We start from the raw sequence: 26,289 nt of genomic DNA on the forward strand, positions 1-26,289 counted from the left end.
ACCCTTCATAGCTCGGAGATTTCACTGGTCCTCCCTTCGGAACCTAAGATGACTATACGCTGAAGAACTTTTGTTGTCTCCTAGTCTTACCTGCCTTTGTGAAAAGTTTACTATACTCTTTTTTTGCAGGTATGATCTCATGTACTTATGCTGGAGAGCAGACCCTGTTGACCGCCCCACATTTACTGACTTGAAGATTGAACTGGAAAAGCAACTAAAAAGACTTCCAGAAATGTCAAACAAAGAAGATGTCATCTATATGAACACAAACATGCCTCAGGAAAGTGAAGCTCTCTCACAGGGCCCTCAGTTCACGGAGATTGACATGAGCATTGGTACTGATAACATTATTGAGTCCTGTGCTCCACAGCTCAACACCACGACAGTCTCTGTAGATGTCCACCAGAGTACTCCAAGTGGAGGGAGGTATATTTTTTCGGGGATTGGCAGGATTGAGCCTGATGTGTCTCAGCAGGACAGCATACCTCTGCTGCAGAGCACAGCCTTACAAAATGGAGTGGCGTGGTGTGAAGCCAGCACACTGCCGGTGGGTAGCGCACTCACAGAAGACTTCTTGTATGCAGACGACTGTGCAGAAGACTCTGAAATCATGATGTGAGAGGTGCAGCTTTGAGGATCACCTGCTTGCAGGATATGCACATTTTGAGGCATAAACTGTTTACCTGTGCCCTCCAGATAAACTTTCTGATTCTATGAAAAATATGTAGCAAAGTGTATACGTGAAAAGTACTGACTTATATATGGTTCCTATTGGGTGTCCTAAATCATTCTTCATAAACTTCCCACCATCCATCAATGACAGCCTATCAAATGTTACTCTCCAGTTCAGAGCTGTTCTGCACTTTTTCTACGACATAATGAAAAAATGTAAGCAAGGAGCTAGCCAATGAAGAGATCACTGTGGAAAATGCACTTTCTATTACTTCCTGGTGAATTCTGAAAGGCTCAAATGAACGTACCTCAGTAATTAGTTCTACTATCCTGCCTCTGTGTGACCTTTGCTGACAGCCAGTTTATCTGTGACAAAACCTTGGATAGACCATTAGCAGACCGTCTCCCGAAAATGTGTTACTGACCACTTTATATGCCAGTATTTGTAATGTTTAATAGCCTAGAACTCAGTGTGTGTTTTAATGAGATGTGTGTGTGGCTCCTACCTTGTAATGAGTTGTTTGCCTGTCCAATTGTTTCTTGCCAAACACTTTGGAACGACTGTGTCACAACACTACTTTGTTCCTAAATTTTGCAGAGTGAGTGTTGTTGCCAGTGACTAAAAAAAACAATGCTGATAAGGCTTAGTGTTTCAAGATCAATCTACTACTCGGAGGCCAAACCCATGATTTATTGTTTTTTAAAGATGTCACACTGGTGTTGTGGCTCTTGGCCTTTTCACTTTGTGTGTGGATACGTTTTAATACGTATTTTGGAGGTTAATTGGATTTTAAATTGAAATTAATATTCTACCGTGGCCTTGTGTCACTAAAACCGTTCATCTCAGAGCACCCATCCCCCCACCCCAACTACTTACTGGAATCCGAAGCAGTGTATTTGTCCTGGCTGGCAGCAGTGTTTGTTATTACCTTATTGTCATAGTTCAACATTAGGCCTTTATTGGTATCTATTGTTTGCGCAGGTCCTTGATATTTCTATGTGAAACGTGGGCTGACGTAGTAAATATGAGTCATATATTATTGTTAAGAAGATACTTTAAAAAATATCTGTTCCACAAGAATATATGATTCGCAAATGTAACAAAAAATGCACCAGTTTCATGTGAGCATTTGCGCTCCTGGTTGCTGAAAAGAAAGTGAGAGCATTGAGATCGCATTTTCACAAACAAAATCTGTCATTTTTGTTTGGTTTCTGATTAGAGCTGGACACAATACATTCAAATGATAGGTTTTTGTCACACAGCTTGCATAACCACTTTAAATTGTTTATTTCGCTGGTTCTATGGTCAAATCAAATCTTTTTTATCCTTTACTAATTTGGAAATGCCATAATCCTCTGATGTAGTGCTGTTACTCTTTAAATAGAATGGTAAAATACTAGTTTCGTTAAAATGCTGACATTTCCCTTTCCGGATGGCGCCATCTTTTATGAGGCTATATCCAACATCCTCTTATTCGCTCCAAGAACTGTCCAGTCTTTGTTTGACATGGAAAGATGACGTGTGACCACTGCAGCACTGCGCCATACTAGCAGAAATGTGAATGCCAGGCACCGGATCTCAAATTCCTGTGTTTAAGATTCTATGCCTCAGATAATTTGCAAAAGTGTTCAGGTTATCTGCCAACCTACATGGAGCACTGTACGTCAGTGGATGATTTACATATTTTAATTTCAAAGTTAACATACCATTAAATAACTGAATTACATTTCACACATATTACAATTTTAGGCAATGGGAGATAAAGTGATTTTGCCCGTATTTACAGTCAAGTGAAGCAATCTGGCGTTTTACTGTTAAGTGTGTGAACCCTAGTCTGCCAGAACCGAAGGCACCAGTTTAGCCACTAGATGTGCTGCAATGTGTACCTTGAGTGGCACAAGCATCGCCAAGCGAATGGCCCTAGACAGTGGACTCATTCTTTAGTGTCACGAAACAAGAGGCCGTACGCACATGATGATTGAGGCTGGTCTGGGTGTCTCAAAGGGTGCAGCCTGATTATTATTGTGATTGATTTCTTCAGGTGTCCACATATGTGAGTCACTTCCTAGAACCACAATAGTGTCCAAATCATGTGCCAGTGTTTCGGATTGACAACATTCAGTGGCTTCTGGAGTCAACATAACAGTGATGTATTGTCTTCATAGAGTAGTGGCACCAGGCAAGATATCTCGATGATGCTGTATTGACACATCTGTAGCAATGTGACTGCCTTTGTGTAAAGCTCGCCCCTATTAGGAGACATTGCCAAGAGACACTTCTTGTTTCATCTTGATTGTCTGCAAGATAAAGGCCAGTGGTTCCCAACCTTTTGACTTCTGAGGACCCCAACTTTATCATTACTGGGACCCGGGGACCCCCAATGAAGCATTACCGGAATCCGGGGACCCCTCACTGAGTCAATATTGAAAGCTGGGGACCAAAGCTGTTAATATTATTTAATTTCTCTAAGCAGTCGCGGACACCTTGAGGAGGCTTCTCGGACCCCCAGGTGTCCCCGACCACAGGTTGGGAACCACCGATATAGGCTGTTTTTACAGGGACAGTTAGGGCCTGATCACGAGCCAACTGTTGACCTCGATTAAAGCCGGCGTTACTAGCCGAATCAGGATTACCAATCCTGCAGGAACACATTGAGTCGGGGTTGTTTCACTTGCCTCCATCAGGCAAAATGTCCAGGTGTAATTCCCAAAAAAGACTGGGAATACCATGCTGGAATCAGAACAGAAACACTGATTGACGCATGTTACTCTCCATTCCAAATGCAGAATCACTTAAAGACCTGGTACAGGTGCAGGAATTCGATGCAGTAATGGTCCCACCACAACCACTATTACTGTGCACTTTATACCAAGTCACTCATGATTCGGTCCTTACTATTAAAAGGATATGGTGTGAAAGCAACTTCTTTCCTGTAAGCATTCTTATTTTCATGGTAAAAAGAAACCCACAATTAAGAGCACCAAACGACCAGTTGTTCAAGATTCCATGTGCCCTAAACAGGAATGCGACCATGCAGTCCTTTTTTAGAGAGACGGGGAAGGGCTAAGGCTTGTTACCATGTCTCCCTCCACTTGGGTATCAAACATGAAGCAGAAAATATGGCCACCAACTCCTGTGATCTCCCAGATGAGGTGCAGTTCTAATTCAAGAAGCTGGGTGAGCAGCTAAGAGAACATAACAAAGGCTCGGGACACAACCAAATCAAAAGAAAACCTTGCAGGTGATTCCTATCAGCCCACTGATCTAGAGTAAAATTGGTTAATTACCCAACAGGTTGGTGTCTAGTCCGTAAGATAGTAGGGTTACGATGGAGTCAGTCACATCAGGCATTCCTGTCCTTGAAATAGTCTGTGTGCCTGTGTTTGTTGTTAAATCCAAACCGTCTGCTATGCAGAGGTGAAATGGGTTACAGCTAAGAGCTATACGCAGAGGCTCATGTCTCTGAAAGCCAGTATTATCTTTGTGTTTGGCCTCTTATCAGAGCGCGTTTCTATCGCAATTTTGTCTGTGTTGCTGGATGGTCAGGATTAAAGCAACAAGCTTACTTAGGTTTCAACCAGTGAGTTTTTTGACCAATACAGTCAACAACAAATAACAAAATATGCCAGATCTCAACACATATATTGTAAAATGTGGTTACGTTTAAATTGGCAGCAGAAGTTCTAAATCTGGTCCTTTGTGAGAAGACTTTTTCACAATTCCAATTATTATTGTCAGTCTGATCTCTCCACAAGCCACTTTCAGCCTCAAGTGTTTCCTGATGGGTGTTTTGTCTGAGTGGTGAAGGTCTTGGCATATATTGCTGCTTGACGTATACTGCTTCTCACCAGTCTAAGTTGTTAAGAGGACCATCTTGCCAGCTTAGGCAGCACTTCAATTTATAATTCAGAAAAAACATCATCTGTATGCTCTGTATCCTTATGCTAAACTAAGTCCTGTTTGCAAATGTAAATGTATTTAAAGCATCTAATCACCTGTATATAATGTACATGAAGAAATACTTGATAACGGGTGAATGTAGTATATGAAGAACAAGTCGGAATAGATGTATATGTTTAAAATACAAATTTACAAGTTCCATTCCATTTATATTTTATCAATGTAAAACGTGAACATGTTATAGAAGCTACTGGTTAAATGCATTTCATACTGTCACAGAAATGGAAAATAAATATATTTTGAAATCTACTGTATAACATTTTGTGGAAAAAAGGAGAGATAAAGGGATTGATGTTTGAGTGTTGTGGTTAATGTCTGTAGGTTTTGATGTTTGTTAGTCTAAGTTTGTATTTTATCGGTGACCAGATTATTTTTTGGTTTAGATGGTATTTACTGGGTTTCAGTTTTTCTGGTAGCAGTTATGTGTTTGAGTACACTTGTTGCTTAATGTGTGTTTCAGTTTGGTTGGTGGTTTGTGTGTTTGTGGTTGGTGGGTGGTTAATGCTTGTTTAGGTTTGGTTGGTGGTTAGTGTGCATTTGTGATTGTGTTTGCTTTGTAGATTTTGTTTGATTGATTATTCATGTATGAGGGAAGCTGTGATTTTCTTTGCTCATCTGCAATTGTTAATGTTCTTGAGTGATATTTTTGTGTTGTCCTCGTATATAAGAACAGAAGGTGATATTGATTAATTTTTCATGTAGTGAATCATAACATCCACAGCTGAGATAGGGGCTAGATAGATCTTGGGCAACTTACTTTAAAGACAGAATGGCAGACTTGTCCTTGTTGCAGTTCCTACTTTCTTCTTATGAGGAGAAAGCTACGGGTGACCAACCACCTAACATCATCCCATCATCTCTAAAATGGGTTGGTATAAAGCAAGGGCAGTGGAGACAAAGGCACCAAAGATACCACTAGCATACGAAATGAACAAACTCTGCTAGAAGGTAAAATCAGACACAAGTGACAAATGTCTCCAAAGAAACCATAAGGCAGTAGCCTAGACGTTAATGGGATACTGAACAGAAAACTGCAGAAAAAAACATGAAGACATTCACTTATTAAAGTCTATTGGTAAAACCATGTGTCATCTTTTGGACACTTTTCACAGCTTAGTTCTCCACGTAAGTTAATGGAGCAGGAAAAACATTTGCTGTTGATTGGAATCCAACCAAGTCCTAGGGGATTGTTCCCCATTTTAAGGGTGTGTTCAAAACCCCAAATTTACATTTGTTTCCTAAAGCTTAGGTAATTGTATTCTGCCCTCAGCCTTGCATTTTTGTATTTGATTTTCAGAGTGGAATCCGGTTCTGAGTGGCCAGTGCTATTATTCTAACACTTCAAGGTTCATTGGTGAATCAGGTAAAAGTTGTCAGAGTGAAGGTTTGTTCTCAGTGTGTGTAATGTGGTGCTAGTTTTTGTTCATGCCTAAGAACCTTGAGCCACATGTTTATTTATACGTATTTCAACAACTGGTTACAATTTGTAAACTGTATTTTTGGGACCATCATGGAATTTTGTGAACCAGCCTATATACTGATAGGTTTGTTTGTAAAATTGCAAATCAGAGTGGGATGAAATGCTACCTAATTAATATTCATTAGGTTGGTTGCAAATTACAACTCACTCTACTAGAATACAATAAACGGGATGGTAGCCTGCAAGAGTCAGCAGGCCACCATGTCTGTGATTATATTTAAATGAAGAAACTTCCAGTTCTCTTAAATGTGCAGTGTCTACTCCCCCAGAAACATTTTTCACAATTCACCACGGGGAATGAGTTTAAAGACCCCCTGCCTTTTACCATATAAGCAACTACCCAAACGTGGGGGTCAGTAACTTCTCAATTGTTTGCAACCAGAATTATGGTCACAACCCATTGATACATTTAGTACAGAATCAGTATTTGGAAGGGACTCCCAAAGAACACACCTTAGAAATACTGAATAGATACCCATTTGCAAGCCCATTTTAGGAGTCAATAAAGTTTACCAACTTCTAAAATGGGTTTAGTTGAAGAAGCAATATTGAATGCAGTATTCTCTAGCAGGAGCACAGGACTGTGCACAGTTGAGGTGGCAGCTGAGGCCATTCCTTTTGTTGAGGAAGACAAAAATGCTCCTGGTGAGGATGCTCTCTTTGTAATTGAGTAGCACCCATTTATAAGACCTGCAGACAGCTTTTTTGGCACTGGAAAAAAATGCATCTATTGCTTCTAAATCCGTGCCCTAAGTTGAGATCGCAATATTTAGACCGTATAGCTCTTCGGGGCCTAGCAAGTGCAAGCACCATCTAAGGCAATAACAACCAAGAGGCGAACACAAGCAAAGGTGCACTAGAGCTCTAGTCTCCTGAATAGATTCAAATATAACAACATACTTAAATGAGAGTTGAAATTCAAATGCCAAGGTTGCATAAACATCAAAGAATACATAGCATTAAGTCGTGAAGAACTTGAAACACTGTTAATTTCTCTAAAGTTGAAGCACACAGAGTGCTCCAAAGGCAAGCTTGAATAGTAGACCCGCCTGAGCCCAACCATGCCAGGACAGCACCCAGCACCAGGATCCCTGGCCCCAAGACCATCCAAATCAGCACCACAGCTGCAGCTGCCACAGGAGCCAACAAATGCTGCTACTAATTGTTCTCAAATCCTCCGCGACCTCAACAACACACACTGGGTAACACACTGCTGTGGTGCATCCCCCAGCGCTAGGGTTGGGCCTTTTCCTGCACCCATTGTGATTTCACCTGAAACACCTCAGATGCCAATACCACTACCTCCAAACAACCGACGCATGCCACCACTCCGCACCAACTGTCTGCCATGCTCCTCAATGTCCTATCCATCTGGAAGCACTCTATCGAAATCTGGTACCTCCTCAACAGCAACACACCCAACTTTCTCTTCCTGACTGAAACATGGCTGAAGCCAGTCTCCAACCTGGACAGTGCCGCAGCCATCGTGCCTGCCTACAAAATCATACACCAGGACCAAACCCACAACAGCCTCAGAAACCTCAGATTCACCCAGGTCATCCAAGGACCAATATACACAGCAGGCCACACTCTCAACCCTATTTTTACCTCCAACAGCAGGATCACTATCACCCACACAACTCCCTCACATGGTCCGACCACTACATCATACATTTCAAGATATCCACCCACAAATCTACCCGCCCAGAAAACCCCAGAGAACCATCAAGACACTGGGGCAAAATATCTGAAGAAAACAGGACCTAGACCCTACAGGAATGCCCACCCAACCACACTGGGAACCTCAATGTCTACACCAAGCTCTTCATTAAATGGCTCAACGACTATGCCAACTGCACCACACCCATCAGAAACAAAACCTCAAAAAATAACAAATGACCCTGCTGGTACACAGATGACCTCAAGGAGCCCAAGCACCACTGCAAACAACTTGATAGAGAAAGGAGACTTGACAAAAACAACACTGCAAGATCCACATACAAAGCCACCCTCAACCTCTGCCACCAACAATGAGACACAAAGAAAAATGCCCTAACTCTCAAACTCAAAGCCAGCCCCAACAATGCCAAAGTACTCTTCACCATCGTCAAGGAGTTCTCCTAACCTGAAGCTGCCAACAACATCATTTCATCCCAAGCACTCTGCTACAACCTCTCAATTTTCTTCTAACAGAAGATTGCCAAGATCTACAACACATTTGACCCAAAGCATACCAATACAAACGGCCAGCAGGACACCTCCCTCATCCTCAAACAGCAGGTAAGCAACTGGAAGCCCCTCATGAATGAAGATACCACCACCCTGATGAATATCATCCACTCAGGAGCTCAGACCCATGCCTCCACTTCATTTACAACCTTGGAAAAACCATCATCTCTGCCATGCTCACCACTGTCATCAACTCCTCCATAACCACCACCACCTTCCTGGCTTGCTAGAGAAAGGCAGGATTCAACATCCAATTGAAGGAACTAACAAAGGACCCCAACACCCTCAGTAACTACAGACCCATCTTGCTTCTGCTTTTTCTAGCTAAACTCATGGAGAAAGCCATCTATACCCAATTTGCAGACCACCTAGAATTTCATCAACTCCAAGACAGCTCTCAGTTTGGCTTTTGCACCAACCACAGCACAGAAACAGCCATCAATTCGGTCACCGATGACATCAGAAGCATCCTCAAATGAGGAGAAATGGCTGCAGTCATCGTCCTCAACCTCACTGCAGCTTTCAATACGGGCTCTCACAATTCACTCATCAGAAAGCTACAACATTTGGGTATTTGCAGACTGGCCCTCAAGTGGATATTTTCCTTCCTCATGGACAGAACTCAACGATTTAGACTCCCCCACCTGCTCTTCAAAACTCAAGAAACTCATCTGTGGAGACTCTCAAGGATCATCGCTCAGCCCAAGACTCTTCAACATCTACATGCCGCCCCTCATAGACATTGTCAGAGACAATGGCATCAACATAGTATCCTACGCCAATAACACAGAGCTCATCCTCTTCCCTACTGACTCAACTAGCACCATCAAAGCAGGTTTTGCCACCTACATGAGCAATGCTGCTGCTTGGATGAAAAACAACTGACTCCAGCTCAACACAGATAAAATCAAAGTCCTTATCTTCGGCAACAACTACTCCCCCTTGCACGCTTCTTTGTGGCTTTCCGAACTTGGGCACCACCCACCCTTTGGGATCATATTGGACACTAACCTCTCCATGAGTACAGAGATCAACGCCGTTGCCTCATCATGCTTCCACATTTTGCGAATTCTACGCAAGATTGTCAAGTGGATCCCACTTAAAACCAGATGAACAGTTCACCCAGGCTCTTACCACAAGTATACTTGACTACGGAAATGCCCTCTACTTTGGAATCCCAGCCCATGTTCTATACCAGCTCCTAACCACGCAGAATTCTGTTACCAGACACATCCTGAACATCCAGTGAAATAATCACATCTCACCACACCTCAACATCCTTCACTTGCTCCTAGACAAGGAAAGATGTAAGTTCAGGCTACTCACCCGTGTCTGCAAGTGCTCCACGACTCAGATCCAGCATACATCAAAAATCTCCTAAACTTCTACCAACCCACCAGGCACCTTCGAGCTGCGTCTCATGTGAAAGCACACCTTGCACGCATCATAAAGCTCTGAAACGGAGGACGCTTTTTCTCATACCTCACAGCCAAGACCTGGAATGACCTCCCACAACACCTCAGAACCTCCCACTCCCTCATGGACTTCAGAAGGAACCTCAAGAAAAGGCTCTTCCAGGCAAAACAGCTATGATCGCCTCCTCTCTCCTCAGGCCTCCCCTCCTCAGCACCTGGATACCTTCATGGGTTATTAGACGTGCTCAACAAATCCACATAATATACCAGTGTTGAACACAGAAATAGATTGGAAGGATCAGAAATCCAGAGGCTTCGGCACTGAGGGACGTCTGTACTCAAAGTGAAAGAATGCACACAGTACTGGTAATTTTGTTTTCACTTTCAAATGATTTGGATTCAAAACCCGCTTACCACACCAGAGGTTTCCCAAATGAAAACTTTAACAACGAGAAAGGTGCATTCTAGGCAGTCCCACAGCAGTAGTAAGAATTAGGAATTATCCTTGTTCATTTCTGTCCTGTTTCACTTGTGTCCTAAGAACTAGGATATGTATGTTGTGCAAAGATTGCCTAACACTCCTTGCAGCAGATTTATTATTTCATGCAAGTCGGCCCAGCTCCCAAATGTTCTTCTTCTTTGACCCTAAATGAAGGAGGTGTATTTATTATGCAAAGCACTGTCTGCAAATGTTAGTAGATAGGGTTTTGCATCAAAAACCATGGGTGGTAGCATGGGAACACCCAAGTACCACACATGGGACCCCAGTGATGGTTATTTGCCTTACTTTTAGGCAACATTCAAATCAACACTTTGCGCCAGAGTGTGTCACTTTGGTGACTTTGCACCAGTGCAAAGTCTTGTTTGAAGTGGCCCCTTTGTGTATTCTGCACTCCAATGGCAGATTGATCAAGCAGTTAATGCTCACTACAGGAGGTGATATAGTTTGGGGTCCAAATGCAGTTCGACAAATTACACTCAATTAAGGTAAATGTCCACACAGTGATATTTCATATAAGCTCAATATGACTTTATTTACAATCAAGAAATATTTGTCAGTTAAAAAGAAATATTTGTCAGTTAAAAACAAATCAGATAGCCATAGGACATTTGGAGACTGAATTAGGACCAAAAAGATATTTGTATTACTTAGATATAGTAATTTCCAATTTATGTATTTTGTCGTGATGCAGCGTGCAGTTTTACGGCAAATGGTCACAATATTTAATGAGCTGTCTGCATTCCATAGATCCCTGTAGGTTCGGTGTTGCCTTTGAGGAAATAAGTGTGACTTACTGATACAACACAGATAGAGAATGCTACAATGTATCTCACTTTGTCCTACATTCCATTAACAGCTTAAGGAGGGCACTGTTTGGATACTTTAGCAAATTTGGCAACTTTTTTCCATCTACTTACACCCATCCCAATAGATAAATATATTATAGTTACAAAATGATGCTTCTGTCTGGCTAAGATATGCTGTCAAAAATGCAAGCAATGGGTGGCCAAGAGATAATGGTCCCTGTTCACAAAAGGGTTGGCACTTAAATGGGTTCCATGGACTATGGTAGTTGACCAACATGTAGTTTTAGGGTGCTATTAGAGTGCTGGATGGAATTGTCACTTCATGGTTGTAACCCAGTACTCCCAGTACAAATCTAGGAACTATTAGTTAGGGTGATGCAGGAACCCTAGGCTGGTATAGGGTGGCGCTAAAGATTCTACCAACAATACATTATGAGGTGTGCACCATAGTAGGATGGTTAATGTGGGTTTGAAGTCAGTTCAGGTAAGACTACCTGGTCGAGGCATTGTTACAGAATAATGAGTGTAATTATTTAGTGGATCTGCAAAGTCAGATACTAATATCCGAGGCAAGCAAAAGTGGTAATCTCCATGCTAGAGGACTTGACACAGACACTGAAGGGGATCAATTGTGCTTCAGCCGACACTCCTGGTAGACACTGCATCACTAACCCAGCGCTTGTATTTACCTGGGCAGGGTGTGTGCGGTGGCCAGCCCAAGGAATGATGCAGTTGAGCAGACTCATTGGGGAAAGCTGCTGATCTGCCTCACCTGCACTACCCTGGGACTCAATTTGCTGAAGATGTTTTTTGTCCTAATCTTGATGGGTACCCTTCACAGCTGAGCAACTCTACCTCACTGTTCGTACTGCCTCTTCCCTACATTAGCAACACGATTATTAGTTGGGCAGTTAGGAGCTGAGGCAACTCTATAACTAGAAGTTCCTAGTTGTTGTGCAGCACCACATTTTGAGGCTTCCTGCAGAACAGGCAGGAAGGCTTGGTTAACGCCTTGCCGTTGAAAAGATAACAGAATTCTGGCCCTGTCAGTTCACTCTTTCTTAGTTGACCTGAAAAGCCACCTTTCAGTTTAAGAGCTGAAGAAACGCACTGGCAGCTCATGCCCAGTTATTATCATTTGGGGCTCTCGTTGGTAGCAAGTACCCGATCAAAGGTGGGAAGCCAATTACATCAGGAGCTCTTCTTTATGAGAGTCTTTGCTTTCTACTATGGATGAAGATAAGAAGGGGAAGAGACTCCAGTGTCAGGCAGTGTATGCATTGAATTAATCAATGAGGTTCTGTATTGGTTCAGCCATACCAAATACTAAATTAAAACTTCAATTTAAACCAAAATATCTGATCGGAGCATCTATGCATCTACAAATCATGTTAATCACGATGGTCTGTATATAGTGTTCTGTTTTTGACTGTGCATTTATCTGATCTTGGATGTATTTAGCGTTAACATTTTGAATAGCCATGTTGTACTTTTCCCTTGCAACTTTTGTTTTGGATTTGGCGCTAAAGGATTTGGTGGCTAGCCTTTCTTGTCTTTGTTTCACATTTCCCCTCTTAGTACACATAGGGAGTCGTTGAACCAAGGTTCATTTTGGTCACGAGTAGGGTTGTTTTGGTCTAAAAGGGGCTTCTGTGTCAACAAAGTCCTTAGATGCTTCATTGTAATCTGATAGTAGATTGCCTGCTTTTTTCATTGGATTGCGCTTGATATATTGGTAATAAGGTGCTCCTTAATAGAGATGCCTGTGATGTTCTTTAAGGGGCTGATGCAAATTTCCTGTTTATTTGAATGCTTTTGGGTATGAGGATGTAGAATGTGATCAGTTAGCAATTAGTCTGGTCTACTTAACTGGGGGTTGAGCAGAAGATAGAGTACAGGGGAGTTATGATTAGGTCCATCAGGAACTTTAACATGTGGTGCGGTGGTCCAGGATTCAGAGAGGTTGTGGTGCTGTAGTAGGATTGCAACACCTAAGAGCAGGGGTCTTCAAACCGGGTGGCGGGCCCCCCAGAGGGCCTCAAATGATCCCTAGGAGGCACCAAGCTCTTGCCAAAGGAAGGTCTATGCGGATAACAGGGCGTTGTTTCAAACTGAAAAAATTAGCAGCAGTAAACCGCTCTGTAATGGGCCATCACTATCATAATTTGTCATTTATATGCAAGCTGGGAGTACTTGTCATAAGGGAAAGAACTCCAAATACTCTTCGCAACCCCCACCTCTACTTCTAATAATCACACTGTGAATACTTTTACATGTTAAAAAGGACTGCCTGAACAGAATAGTATGTTTGACATTTTGTATTTGATTGCATTTTTAAAACAGTAACAGAACTTAACTGCAATGTTTAAATAAGTCTACAAACATTTAAACATTGCCAATTTAATAGAATAATTGGCAAAAATTTGTAGAGGGCACTGATATTTTTTTTTTCACTAAGGTGGGTCTCGACATTGAAAAGTTTGAAAACTGCTGCCTTAGAAGAAGCTTTGCTAAAAGCAATGTTTAATCCTCCCCAAAAAATGTTTGATTGGGGCATTTGCTTTTTGTGATCCATTCCATCACATGGCCAATTAATCAGGTAGTGAGTCCAAAGGGTCGATAAATCAGCTGAGCATATAATGAAAAAAGATTCGAAGATTTCAAAGCTAGCCAAATGATCATGGAAAAAGCAACAATGCTATATAATAAGTTCAAAAACATGTTCCTTGTGGGTGAAGGCGACTCAGTCATCACTCAAGTCTTGAGCAGATAGTTAGCTGCACAGCGGCAGTATGAAGAAGCCTATAAATCCAAAGATCCTAGCCAACGAGGGCCGCAGAAAAAAGTGGAAAATAGAGCAGAGTGCAGGTAGGTTAAAGTTCCCTGTACTGGGTTTGTGTTTTTTAAATCATTTTGGTAGTTGACTGCAGTGATTCATCTAAACCAGTTGTCTCCGAGAAGATCGTGAGCTATTTGTAGCTTTCCAACAACCTGTAAGTAGCCCTCCTGCATCCAGCCTAGTTAACTAATGTAGAGGCTTTCGCTTGGTTGAGTTAAAATATGTATACCAAAATTAAAAAGAACATATTTGAGAAGAAAATATGTCTATCTTCAGAACTCATAACGCTGATGTTTGGAGAAAAATGGCAGAATTTTCAAAATACATTTAAAGCTATTATTCAAGTGGTAAATCACCAGTGCGGCCCGGTGTGACCTGCTGGTGTGGTTCTGATCAGTGCCCAGTATTTACCCGAACTCTTGGAGATCGGCCTCGTAAGTTGTTGTTAACCCAGTGATTGCTGAACTTTGCTTTCCTCCATAGGTTAACAATGAAGAACTCTGAAATTGCACTAAGGGTCGATCTTTTTAAACTAAAAAGTCATATGCTTGAAAACATACTTAACTTGTAACGAAGTTCTTGTGTTTAAAGTATATAAAAACAAAAGTTTTATTCCTCATATTATTACTTGGTGCTAGAGGGATTGCAGCTAGGGGTGTTAAGTATTACCCATGTAGATGCATTCTGTAGGAAAGTGCCATTTTTGGCATGGTCACCCCTCAAACTTTTTGCCTCGTTTCTGGTGTACTTTCTACCGAAAGTGCACTGGGTTCCTGTTAACCAGGACCCCAGTGCCAGATCTCTTTCCCTCAAAACTGCACAGTTGTTTTTACCCATTGGCAAAACCTTTAGCACACACTGTAAGTCCCTAGTAAATTGTACCCCTGGTACCTAGGGCCTGGGGTACTAAGGGAGGTCTCTAAGGGCTGCAGCAGTGTAGGAAGCTGACCTGGTTTGTGGTGGGTACCTATGGTACTTACACCTTATACCAGGTCCAGGTATCCCCTCTTAGTGAAGTGTAGGCAGTGTCTAGAAGCCAGTCTCTCTCTATGTAGCTGTGGATGAGCAGCCAAGGCTTATCTAGGAGACATGCAAAGCTCATGAAATACCACTGTAGTCACACAGCACTTACACACATGAAGGAAAACACTCAGTTGTACAAAAATAAAGGTACTTTATTTTTGGAACAAATCACCACAAAATACTAGACAGGTAACCCACCATTATGAGGTAAATAATACACTAAATATATACACTAGAAATCAGAAACAGGCATAGAAGCCAAATTAGCTGTTACCTACAGCTCCTAGAGCACACTGTACTAGAAAGAAATGAGCGTCATTGGCTTCCCTAGGAAACATTCCAATAGCTGACGTATACAAAGTAGCTACATGGTCTACACAACTTACTTTCACAAAACATTACTGTGTTGGTGTTCTAGCACACCAACACACTAATGTAGGTCAGGCAGTGCTACATACACTTTCAAAAGCCCTTTTATGACACAGAAAGTGTTTTCCAAGTCGTAAAAGGACTTTTGTACATGGTTATACACCATTCTGTGGTATTAACCCCTGTGTTTTTGTAAATTGTAGCATTTGCAACCTCAAAATGGTTTTGTGCATCTGGTCCCCTAGTTCTCTAACTTAGTTCTCAAAAAAATCTTACAAGAACCCACATAGTTATAGTTACTAAAGGAGCATTCAGCAAGGGGTGAAAATAACCTAATTTCTATTAAAAGCCAGTACTGAGATCTGTGGGCTTCCAAAATCCTTGATCACTGAAAAGCTTAAAAATTTCAATCACCTGCTGTCACCTTATATCACACTTATCTACCCATCACCATATGTCATGTCTCTATCAATCTATCCTCCATTCCCCCTCTGACTCATCCCAAATCCATTCTACTACTTTCCTTTCCTAAATAACTCTGCCTAAGCTATTCCCTCCACTTCCACATCTAACTCACCAAACCTCACTTTACTACCATGATCTCCCAAACAACCCTACTATATTCTCCCTCATTTATCTCACCCTGCTACTATGATCTCCCTAACCCCTTCCACAGACTCTTCCCTCCTCCATCCTCCCTTTGCTCATCCCAAGCCTAAATCCTATTACCATAAACTCCCAATTAACACTTCTGGATTCTTTCCTCCTCCACCCCTCCATTACTCCAGTCAATCTAACTAACAAACTCTCATATCCACGGCTCAAATTAACTCATAATAATACTAAAACTGTACTCATATTTCCCTATACTAATCCACCACTAATTCTTGTTGGCTTCTGGAGTAGCGTGCTACCCGCCGAAAAGCGCTTTGACGCCTCATCAGGGGTAGTAAGCGCTATATAAATACTATTACAATACAATACAATAATGTATGTGAAGAGTGAGGAGCTGAGAGAGATGGCTGCTTTCAGGCATTCAAGTGAGGGGAATTTTGAGAAGGATATCATTTGTACAGTTAAATGTGTTTCTAAAGATGACGACAGGACCTCCTTTTAATTTAAGTGGCCTATCATCTCTTTGAATGTTGTATCCCAGCGAACTAGAGAATACATAGTAGCTTGTTAAAATGGGTTTAAATAGGACTGTGAGATACACAGCAGATCAAGACTGTGATTTGTAATGATGGAGACTATTTTCAGCATGATGAACATTTTCTGATCAGACATTTTGTAGCATGCATCTTAGGAGTTTTTAACTGGAATTTTTATGTGTATTAGGTGAACATGTGATGTAGATAGTGGGCAATGGTTATCTGTCTAATGGGTATGTGAAGAAACATGGTTAAAGCACAAGCAGCGTTGAAATGGAAGAAATTTCTAAAATGCTCCTTTTAAGAGATTATCATTCAATCAATCACAATATTTGTAAAGCGCACTACGTACCCGTTAGGGTTTCAAGGCGCTGAGGGTGGGGGGGGGTGATGCTACTGGTCAAAGAGCCAGTTCTTAAGGAGTCTCCTGAAGGCGAGTAGGTCCTGGGTCTGTCGCAGGTCAGTCGGGAGGGTGTTGCAGGTCTTGGCGGCGAGGAAGGAGAAGGATCTGCCACCGGAGGTCTTACGCTGGATGCGGGGAACGATGGTGAGGGCGGGGTTGGCGGAGCGGAGTTGGCGGGTGGGGGCGTAGAAGCTGAGTCTGTTGTTCAGGTAGGCTGGTCCGGCGTTGTGGAGTGCCTTGTGAGCGTGGGTGAGGAGCTTGAAGGTGATCCTCTTGTCCACGGGGAGCCAGTGGAGGTCTCTCAGGTGGTGGGAGGTGTGGCAGCGGCGGGGTACGTCGAGGATCAGGCGTTTTGGATGCGTTGGAGGCGTTGTATGTCTTCTGCTCGGATGCCTGTGTAGAGAGCGTTGCCGTAGTCTAGCCTGCTGCTGACGAGGGCCTGGGTCACCGTTCTTCTTGTTTCTGTCGGGATCCATTTGTAGATTCTACGGAGCATGCGGAGGGTGTTGTAGCAGGAGGAAGAAACTGCATTGACCTGTTTGGACATGGAGAGGGAGGAGTCGAGGATGAAGCCCAGGTTGCGTGCGTGGTCAGTAGGTGTTGGCGGGGCTCCCAGTGAGGTGGGCCACCAGGAGTCGTCCCAGGCAGAGGGGGTGCATCCAAGGATGAGGACCTCCGTCTCGTCAGAGTTCAACTTCAGGCGGCTGCTTCTCATCCACTCGGCGATGGACTTCATTCCCTCGTGGAGGTTGGTTTTGGCGGTGCGTGGGTCTTTGGTGAGGGAGAGGATGAGCTGGGTGTCGTCGGCGTAAGAGAGAATGTTGAGGTTGTGTTGACGGGCCACTTGTGCGAGGGGGGCCATGTAGATGTTGAACAGCGTCGGGGTGAGTGAGGAGCCTTGGGGGACGCCGCAGATGATGTTGGTGGCTTCGGAGCGGAAGGGTGGGAGGCGGACTCTCTGGGTTCTGCCAGAGAGGAATGAGGATATCCAGTTGAGGGCTTTTCCTTGTATTCCGGCTTCTTGGAGGCGTGTTTTCAGGGTGCGGTGGCAGACCGTGTCGAAGGCGGCGGATAGGTCCAGGAGGATGAGGGCTGATGTTTCGCCGTTGTCCATTTGCTGTCTGATGTTGTCTGTGGCGGCGAGAAGGGCAGTCTCGGTGCTGTGATTGCGTCTGAAACCGGACTGTGAGGGGTCCAGGATGGAGTTGTCCTCAAGGTGGTGGGTTAGCTGAGCGTTTACGATCTTCTCGATGACCTTTGCCGGGAAGGGGAGCAGGGAGATCGGTCGGACGTTTTTGAGGTCGTTGGGGGTCTGCTTTGGGCTTCTTAAGGAGGGCGTGGATTTCGGCGTGCTTCCATCTTTCCGGGAATGTCGCAGTTTTGAAGGATAAGTTTATGACCTTTCGAAGTTGGGGGGCGATGGTAGAGTCGGCTTTGTTGTAAACGTGGTGGGGGCATGGGTCTGATGGAGATCCTGAGTGGATGGAATGCATGATCTTGCGTGTTTCTGTGTCATCTACGTTGGTCCAGGCGGTCAAGCGGTTGGTGCAGGTGGAGTTTTCGGGGGTGGGGTCCGTCGTGGGCGTGGTGTTGAGGCTGTCGTGGATGTCGGCGATCTTCTGATAGAAAAAGGTGGACAAGGCGTTGCAGAGTTCTTGGGATGGTGGGATGTCGTTGACGTTGGCGCTGGGGTTGGAGAGCTCTTTCACGATGCAGAAGAGCTCTTTGCTGTCGTGTGCGTTGTTGTTTAGGCGTTCTGTGAAGTGGGATCGCTTGGCTAGTCTGATTAGCTGGTGGTGCTTGCGGGTGGCATCCTTGTGGGCTGTAAGGCTGTCGGGTGTGCGCTCGAGAAGCCATTTCTTTTTTAGTTTCTGGCAGACGCGTTTGGAGGTGAGGAGTTCATCTGTGAACCAGGCGTTTTTTTTTTCTGTCTTGGTTGTCGGTGGGTCTCTTGAGTGGTGCGAGGGTGTTGGCGCAGTCGTTGATCCACCGTAGGAGGTTGAGTGCAGCGGTGTCTGGGTCGGTGGAGTCGGTGGGTGGGTTCTGGGCGAGGGTGCTGGTCAGCTGGTCTTCGGTGACTTTGCTCCAGTGATGGCGGGGTTGTTGTTGGGTGCGGTGGTGCTCGATATGCTTCTTGAATGTGAAGTGGATGCAGTGGTGGTCGGTCCAGTGAAGTTCGGTGGTGTGGTTGAAGGTGACGTGGGTGCTAGCGGAGAAGATCGGGTCAAGCGTGTGGCCGGCGATGTGGGTGGGTGTGGTGACGAGTTGTCTGAGGCCGAGGTTGGAGAGGTTGTCGATCAGAGATGCGGTGTTGGCGTCGTTGTTGTTCTCCAAGTGGAAATTAAGGTCTCCAAGGAGGATGTAGTCCGTAGAAGAGAGCGCATGGGTGCTAGTGAGGTCGGCGATGGAGTCGCTGAAAGGTGCTCGTGGTCCGGGGGGTCTGTAGATGAGCGTTCCTCTGAGAGTGGTGTTGGGGTCTGTGTGGATTCGGAAGTGCAGGTGTTCGGCGGTCTTGAGAGTGTCGTCCGTGTGGGTGTGGATTTTGAGCGTGGATTTGTGGGCGATGGCTATTCCTCCTCCGATTCCATTGGCGCAATCCCTTCTGATGATCTTGTAGCCGTCCGGGATGGCTATAGCGATGTCGGGTGCTCAAGAGTCGTTCCACCAGGTTTTGGTCAGAAAGGCTACGTCTGGGGCGGTGGTGTCGAGCAGGTCCCAGAGCTCAATGGCGTGCTTGCGTGCGGAGCGTGTGTTGAGGAGTATGCAGTGGAGGTGGTTTGTACCGGTTGTTGCAGGTTTCCTCGTTCTGTCGCAGGTGAAGTTGCAGGCGCAGCAGGAGAAGGGTCCTTTGGTGTTCTTGGGTGAGGACTGGAAGCATGTTGTGAGGCGGCCGGGGTTGAGAGCATTGAGCTGGTTGGCCGTGTAGAGGTGTCTGGCGGTGCGGGGGTCATGCGGACCAGGGGTGGTGGCGCTGGGCGCGGTCCAGGCGCGGGCGGGTGCAGACGGGCTTGCCTCCGGCGTGCCAGCGGCGCGCCCGCAGCGCGCATCCGCTGCGCGGACGCACAGCGACCGCCATTAAGAAGGGAGTGGGGGAGCAGCTGGGAGGCGGGAGGGAGCCGCGAATGGGGTGCCAGGGGGGGCATTCCGCAGGGAGGCAGCAGCGGGGAAAGCGGCTCAAGGAGAGCCGACAAGGGGACGGGGGGAGCGCACAAGGGGCAAAAAGTGGCAAAAAGCGGCAAAGAGCCGAAGGAAACTGCAAAAGTGAACGGCACAGAAATCAGGGGCACAGAGCACGAGTCACAAATAGACGAAAGGCACAATAATACAAGGGACAGAACGAGAGTCACAAAATACGAAACGGCACAATAATTAAAGGCAAAAAAACGAGTCACAAAAAACGAACGGCACAAGTCTAGTGAAGCTTACCAGAGCCCACTAGACACCAGGGATGAGGCGCAGGTGGATGCCTGCGGGTGGAGGAGGGCCTCGAACATGCGAGCAGCAGCGTGGGCGGGGGTCAGGGACACGGACACAGCAAGGTGGTGCTGCGGACATGGGGGAGCAAGCTCCTGACCAAAGGCAGGTCAGAGGTCGCTCACCCTCGACACGCAGCGACCACCATTAAGAAGGGAGGAGGGAGGCAGGAGCAGCTGGGAGGTGGGAGGGAGCGGCGTATGGGGGCGCGAGGGGGGCAGGGCCGCAGGGAGGCAGCGGCGGGGAAAGCGGCTCAAGGAGAGCCGACAAGGGGACGGGGGGAGCGCACAAGGGGCAAAAAGTGGCAAAAAGTGGCAAAGAGCCGAAGGAAACTGCAAATCATTGATCCTATAAGTGGGTTTCTTCAATTATGTCCTTTATTTGTTGCAGATACCGAGGAGCAAATATGTGGGCAAAGGTGCAAATATCTATAGGAGACTTTGCATACTATGTTGTTGTGACTGATAGCTTCTTCAGCCAGTTCCCTATGGGAACCTCACTGAGAGACCAAGAGAGCTTTAATAACCTGAGTCAGCTTCACTTCGAATGCTAGTCGGCTACTTTTGGGTGTTTCACAAGCCATGAACATGCTGAAATTCTCCTCTAGGACCATTTTTTCTTCTGCAGGGCCAGGCACTCTCCTTCACTGTCTTGGCAGGTAGGTAGTCTTTCCTCTAGGTTCAATGCAAGGCCTCAGTTTCTCTTACAAGTTGTAGAGACTTTAGGTGATGTCTTCTGTCCTCTGGTAGATTGACTGTCATGGAGACACCAACCCTGGTAACACAGCAGCTCTTCAAGTACTCAGTGGTGCACTCCCTTCTTTGATCAAGAAGAAGTTGGAAATGGAATAAAGTGATGGTGCTGGCCAAGGGGACCTCCTGCACTCGTTCTCTGCCAGCCTTTGAAACCGTTGGCAGAGAAAGGGGTCACAATCCCCAGGGCAGCACTGCTTGCAATGCTGCCCTGGCGGATTAGGACCACCGCCACCTGCAGACTGCTGGGATCTCTGATCTTGGCTGAGCTGGAGGTTACCTTGCGGCCCAACAGTGATGAGGCAGTCGGATCACTGCATTAGTGACCACCGGACTCATAATGAGGTCCATAGTCCCTGTACATGGGGATGGATCTCACAGGAGGTAGCGATGATGCTGGCTCGAAGCAGGTGTATCCAAAACATGGCCACAATGACGCATAAAGCCTCAGCAGTTGTCTCTCATCCATCTATCTGAAGTACTAATTTGGACAGACAATATGGCAGGCCTTGCCTAGAAAACATCCCCACCATTGAACCCTCTGCTGACTCGCCCCTCTCGCCTGCAAGCCACCCAATGGAGGTGTTCAGAAAAATGTAATCGGCAATCCTTTCCTAAAATGTCCTCATAACATTTCTAGAAGTAACTCTCTCTCCATCCTCCCAGACTTCAGTGTCTGTGTCTCCACCCTCAAGCCACTGCAATGCAATATACTTCCACTGTTCAGGGAAGCAGTTTCCGCAACATGCTGTTAGGGGGCCAGGGGTAGAAAAGGGCTACTGGGATGTAACTGTGGTTATTGAGGTTGTGTGATGCTAGTGTCTTGTGACCAGTCATACTATGATTCTGCAAACTGGACCAAGTACACCTCTTTCCACACTGTACTCTGAGGATAGCAGGGTGAGCAGTGACAGGCTTCTCAGGGAGGACACAAACTCAGAACGCAACAATCAACCAACAGAAAAGAAAGCACTTATTACCCTTAAGTAGTACTTAATACTCATCTATTCAATTCAGCATGTGCAATAATGATTGTCTTGACTTTCTCATTATACTTCACCTTCCCTTCTGCCCTTCCATGCTATTTCCCCCTCAGTGACCCCCGATGAACATGTCCCCGAGATGTTATGCCAGAAGCATTAATAAGGCTCAGATGCAGATTACTGGTGCCCCACAAGTCAAATGTGCAATCAGTTCACTAGTATACTTGAGTTCTTTCCACTAACAGTGTAGAGGGCACAAATTCATTTCTTAGGATATCTCACCCGACCAGCAAGGACCTGGAAGTGAGATTCTACTGCATGCGTTGGAGGCCCTTAAGCATTCTGTTGCAGTCACTTGGAGCTGCTGTGGAGGTGGTGATATGAGTACCACATTTGTGGCATTGATCAAGCTCAGTGAACCTCACAGCAATTGTAGTCCCGATTGGGCTAGGTGAACCCACAGCAGGTTTTAACCCATTCGGACCAGGTGAACACTATGGAGATTACAGGTGAACTCACATCAGTTTAGCCCCAATTGGGCCAGGCAAATGTCATGGCAGATGAAGTCATGATAAGACAAGGTGAAATCAATTATAGCTCTTGATCTAGCCAGGCAAACCCCACAGCAGTTGTATCCATGATTGGGTCAGGTGAATCTCAAGGCCATTGCTGCAGTTTCTACCCGGAAACACAGAGAGACTGGGCGGCCCTTTTAAACACATATCACTCCTGGATTCGCTCTCCAATCTTCTTCTTTTCTTCTTCCTCTGGGTGTTCCTTCAACTAGCAACAAACAGTGTTCTCTCCGTGAACAGTTTCTTCTGCTGCACCAGGCAAGCTTCTAGGCATTAGGCAGGCCCTCAACTCCTGCAGCAGAAAGTGCAGATGTGAGGTGATGTCCCCTGATACCTGGGAGACTGGCTGTCAGACAGACAACACTGGTCACAATAAAGTACTTTGATTAGTCTGTGGAGTACTCCCTTACTTGGTCCTGGAGAACTTGGAACTGGAACAAAGTGAGGTGGTTTGCATCCAAATTGTATACACTTTTTCTAGACATGGGACATAGATCCAGTGTCTCAAACTTCAGAACTGTTTTGGAGTTTTTCTTCTAAAGTAATGCATCTTACAGTATTTAGCACTAGGGCTGTCTCCAAAGTGGAGCACCCACAACATGAGAAGAATGGAGTGTGAGATTTCTGTACCTCACAATCAGTGGACCCTTTGAATCAGAAATCAAGATAAAACAAAAGATCAGGCCTAACTCAGAAACTTACTCACCTTGAACAACGGTAACTGCAGCCCCAGCCCTCACCGACCATCCACCAAATAACAGTGCTTAGCAAAAACGAATCAGTAGCCGTTGCTAACAAAAGACTTCATAGGTACCTAAAGGTAGCCGTCCTCCATCTTCGTCACTTCAGTGTCTTGCTGCCTTCCTTCCAGTTACAGCAATGCAGGTAATACACTTCCACTGTATGGGAATCTATAGTCATCCTTTATCTTCTGGCATGGCAAACCAAAGGCATCTGCAGGAAAGTGCCACTGTTGGCATGGTTACTACCTCCCCCACACACTTTTTACCTAGTCTTGATGCCAACTTTTATTGAAAGTGTGCTGGGGCCCTGCTAACCAGGCCCCAGCACCAGTGTTCTTTCCCTAAAACTCCACCTTTGTTTCCACAATTGGCACAGCCCTGGCACACAGTTAAGTCCCTTGTAAAAGATACCCATGGTACCAACGGCCCTATTGCCACGGAAGGTCTCTAAGGGCTGCAGCAGGTATTATGCCACCCTAGGGGACTCCTCACTCAGCACATGCACACTGTCTTGCAGCTTGTGTGTGCTGGTAGGGAGAAAAAGATAAAGTCGACATGGCACCGCTCTCAGGGTGCCATGCCCACAAACCACTACCTGTGGCACAGGTAAGTCACCCCTCTATCAGGCCTTACATCCCTAAGGCAGGGTGCACTATACCGCAGGTGAGTGCACTATACCACAGGTGCCTGAGCAATACACACCTAGTGTCTAAGTCCATTCTTAGACATTGTAAGTGCAGTGTAGCCATATTAAGTATATGCTCTGGGAGTCTGTCATTACAAACTCCACTGCACCATAATGGCTTCACTGACTACTGCAAAGATTGGTATCAAACTTTTCAGAACAATAAACCCGCACTGATGCCAGTGTGGGATTTATTGAAAAATGCACACAGAGGGCATCTTAGAGATGCCCCCTGTATGTTAGCCAAACTGCTAGTGTAAGACTGACTGGTCTGTGCCGGCCTGCCACTTTCATACAAGCATCTGACCACATGGGGTGAGTGCCTTTGTGCACTCTGTGGTCAGAAACAAAGTCTGTCCAGGAACTGTAACACCTGGCGGTGAGCCTCAAAGACTCAAGCCTCGGGTTGCAGTGCCCCAGGGCACTCTAATTAGTGGAGATGCCCACCCCAGGACAAAGCCCCAATTTTGGCGGCAGATCTGGCGGGAAAATTAGGGAAAATAGGGAGGAGTGACCACCCCAGCTAGGACCACCCCTAAGGTGTCCAGAAATGAGGGGACCCCCTCCCTGCAGAATCCTGCATCTTGGTTTGGAGGACAGGGACCAACAGGGATAGGAATGTGCCCCTTCCCCAAAGGGAGTGGGCATAAGGAGGGTGAAGCCACCCTCAGGAACAGTAGCCACTGGCTACTGCCCTCTGACCCCTAAAAAAAGCCCCTAAATCTAGGATTTAAGGGCCTCCCTGAACCCACCTCACCAGATTCCTGGCGAACTACAAGAAGAAGAAGGACTGCTAAACTGAAACCCCCAGCAGAGAAGAAGGAAGACAACAACTGCTTTGGCCCCAGTCCTACTAGCCTGCCTCCAGCTTAAAAAAATCTACAAAAAGACCAGCGACACGTCCAGTGGGCCCAGTATCCTCTGCCAACTCCAGACGACTGCCCTGCACCCAAAAGGACCAAGAACTCCAGAGGACAGTGGCTCTGTCTGAAGAAACCTACAACCAAGGACTCCCACCTCACTCCGGATGCGTGAGTCTTGCCCCCTGTGTACCCGACGCCCACGACCCGTGTCAAGGTGGTCCACCTAGCAAGAGAGGGTCCCCAGGCAATTGCAAGCAAGTTCCCACCCTGGGTTGACCTCTCCACCACTCCACGATGATGCCTGCAGAGGGAATCCCAAAGACACCCTGACCGCGAAGCTCCGGACGAAGATATCCGACACCTAAGAACACACTGCGCCCGCAGCCCCAGGCCTTAGAGAAACCGACCCCCAGTGTCTCATCATTCAGGAGGTGGCTCTCCTCCCTGTCCGAATGGTGATGTGCCCGAGACACCCCCCTGGACCTCGACGGCAGCCTCTAAGTAACCCCTGGGGTCTCCTTCTAGACCAGCATTGGAAACCCGAAGTCCTGTTTGCACCCCTCACCCGGCCGCACCTGTGCCACTAAAGGTGTGTGATTGGTGTCTACTTGTGGCCCCTCCAGTGCTCTTCTAATCCCCCCTGGTCTGCCCACTGCGCCGCGGGTACTTACCTTCAGGCAGGCCTGATTCCAAGTACCCCCTGTCTCCAAGGGAGCCCACGTTAAATTTGTTCAACTTTGACCCCTGCACCCGGCCGGCCTCGTGTTGCTGGTGGCGGGTGTTTGGGGTTAACTTGAACCCCAACCGGTGGACTTCCTAAAACCGGGAGACTGAAACAGTAAGTGTTGTACTTACCTGTAAACCAACCTAACTTTTTTCCCCCAGGAACTGTTCTGAAAATTGTAGTGTGTCCACTTTTAAAACAGATTATTGCCAATAATTCAAAAACTGTACTACTTACCTATTTCAAACAAAGTAGTGTTGATATCTGTGTGAAATACATAACTTACCCACAACTTGAACCTCTGGTTCTAAAAATAAATTAAGAAAATATATTTTTACAGTATAAAAACCATTGGTCTGGAGTTAAGTCATTGAATGTGTGCTTTTTCTATTTTCTGTGTGTGTACAACAGATGCTTTGCACTACCCTCCGATAAGCCTACCTGCTTGACCACACTACCACAAAAGAGAGCCTTAGTATTATCTACTTTGGCCTCTGTTAAGCGTCTGGGGAACCCCTGGACTATGTGCACACTATGGGCCTGATTCTAACTTTGGAGGACGGTGTTAAACCGTCCCAAAAGTGGCAGATATACCACCTACCGTATTACGAGTCCATTATATCCTATGGAACTCGTAATA

The 26,289-nt window shown here is 45.7% G+C and overlaps 1 protein-coding gene across 2 annotated transcripts in view; it reads left to right on the top strand.

Moving 5' to 3' along the window:
- MERTK (MER proto-oncogene, tyrosine kinase) overlaps nt 1–4,882 on the top strand; it is a 413,075-nt gene extending 408,193 nt beyond the window's left edge. For both annotated transcript variants that reach the window (XM_069235075.1, XM_069235076.1), the window contains exon 19: nt 130–4,882. In XM_069235075.1, coding sequence (XP_069091176.1) covers nt 130–619 — 490 coding nt within the window. In that variant the 3' untranslated portion in view covers nt 620–4,882. The remainder of the gene's footprint in view (nt 1–129) is intronic.
- The last annotated feature ends 21,407 nt before the right edge of the window (nt 4,883–26,289 follow it).

The sequence above is a fragment of the Pleurodeles waltl genome, chromosome 5, assembly GCF_031143425.1.
Source record: "Pleurodeles waltl isolate 20211129_DDA chromosome 5, aPleWal1.hap1.20221129, whole genome shotgun sequence".
NCBI lineage: Eukaryota > Metazoa > Chordata > Amphibia > Caudata > Salamandridae > Pleurodeles > Pleurodeles waltl.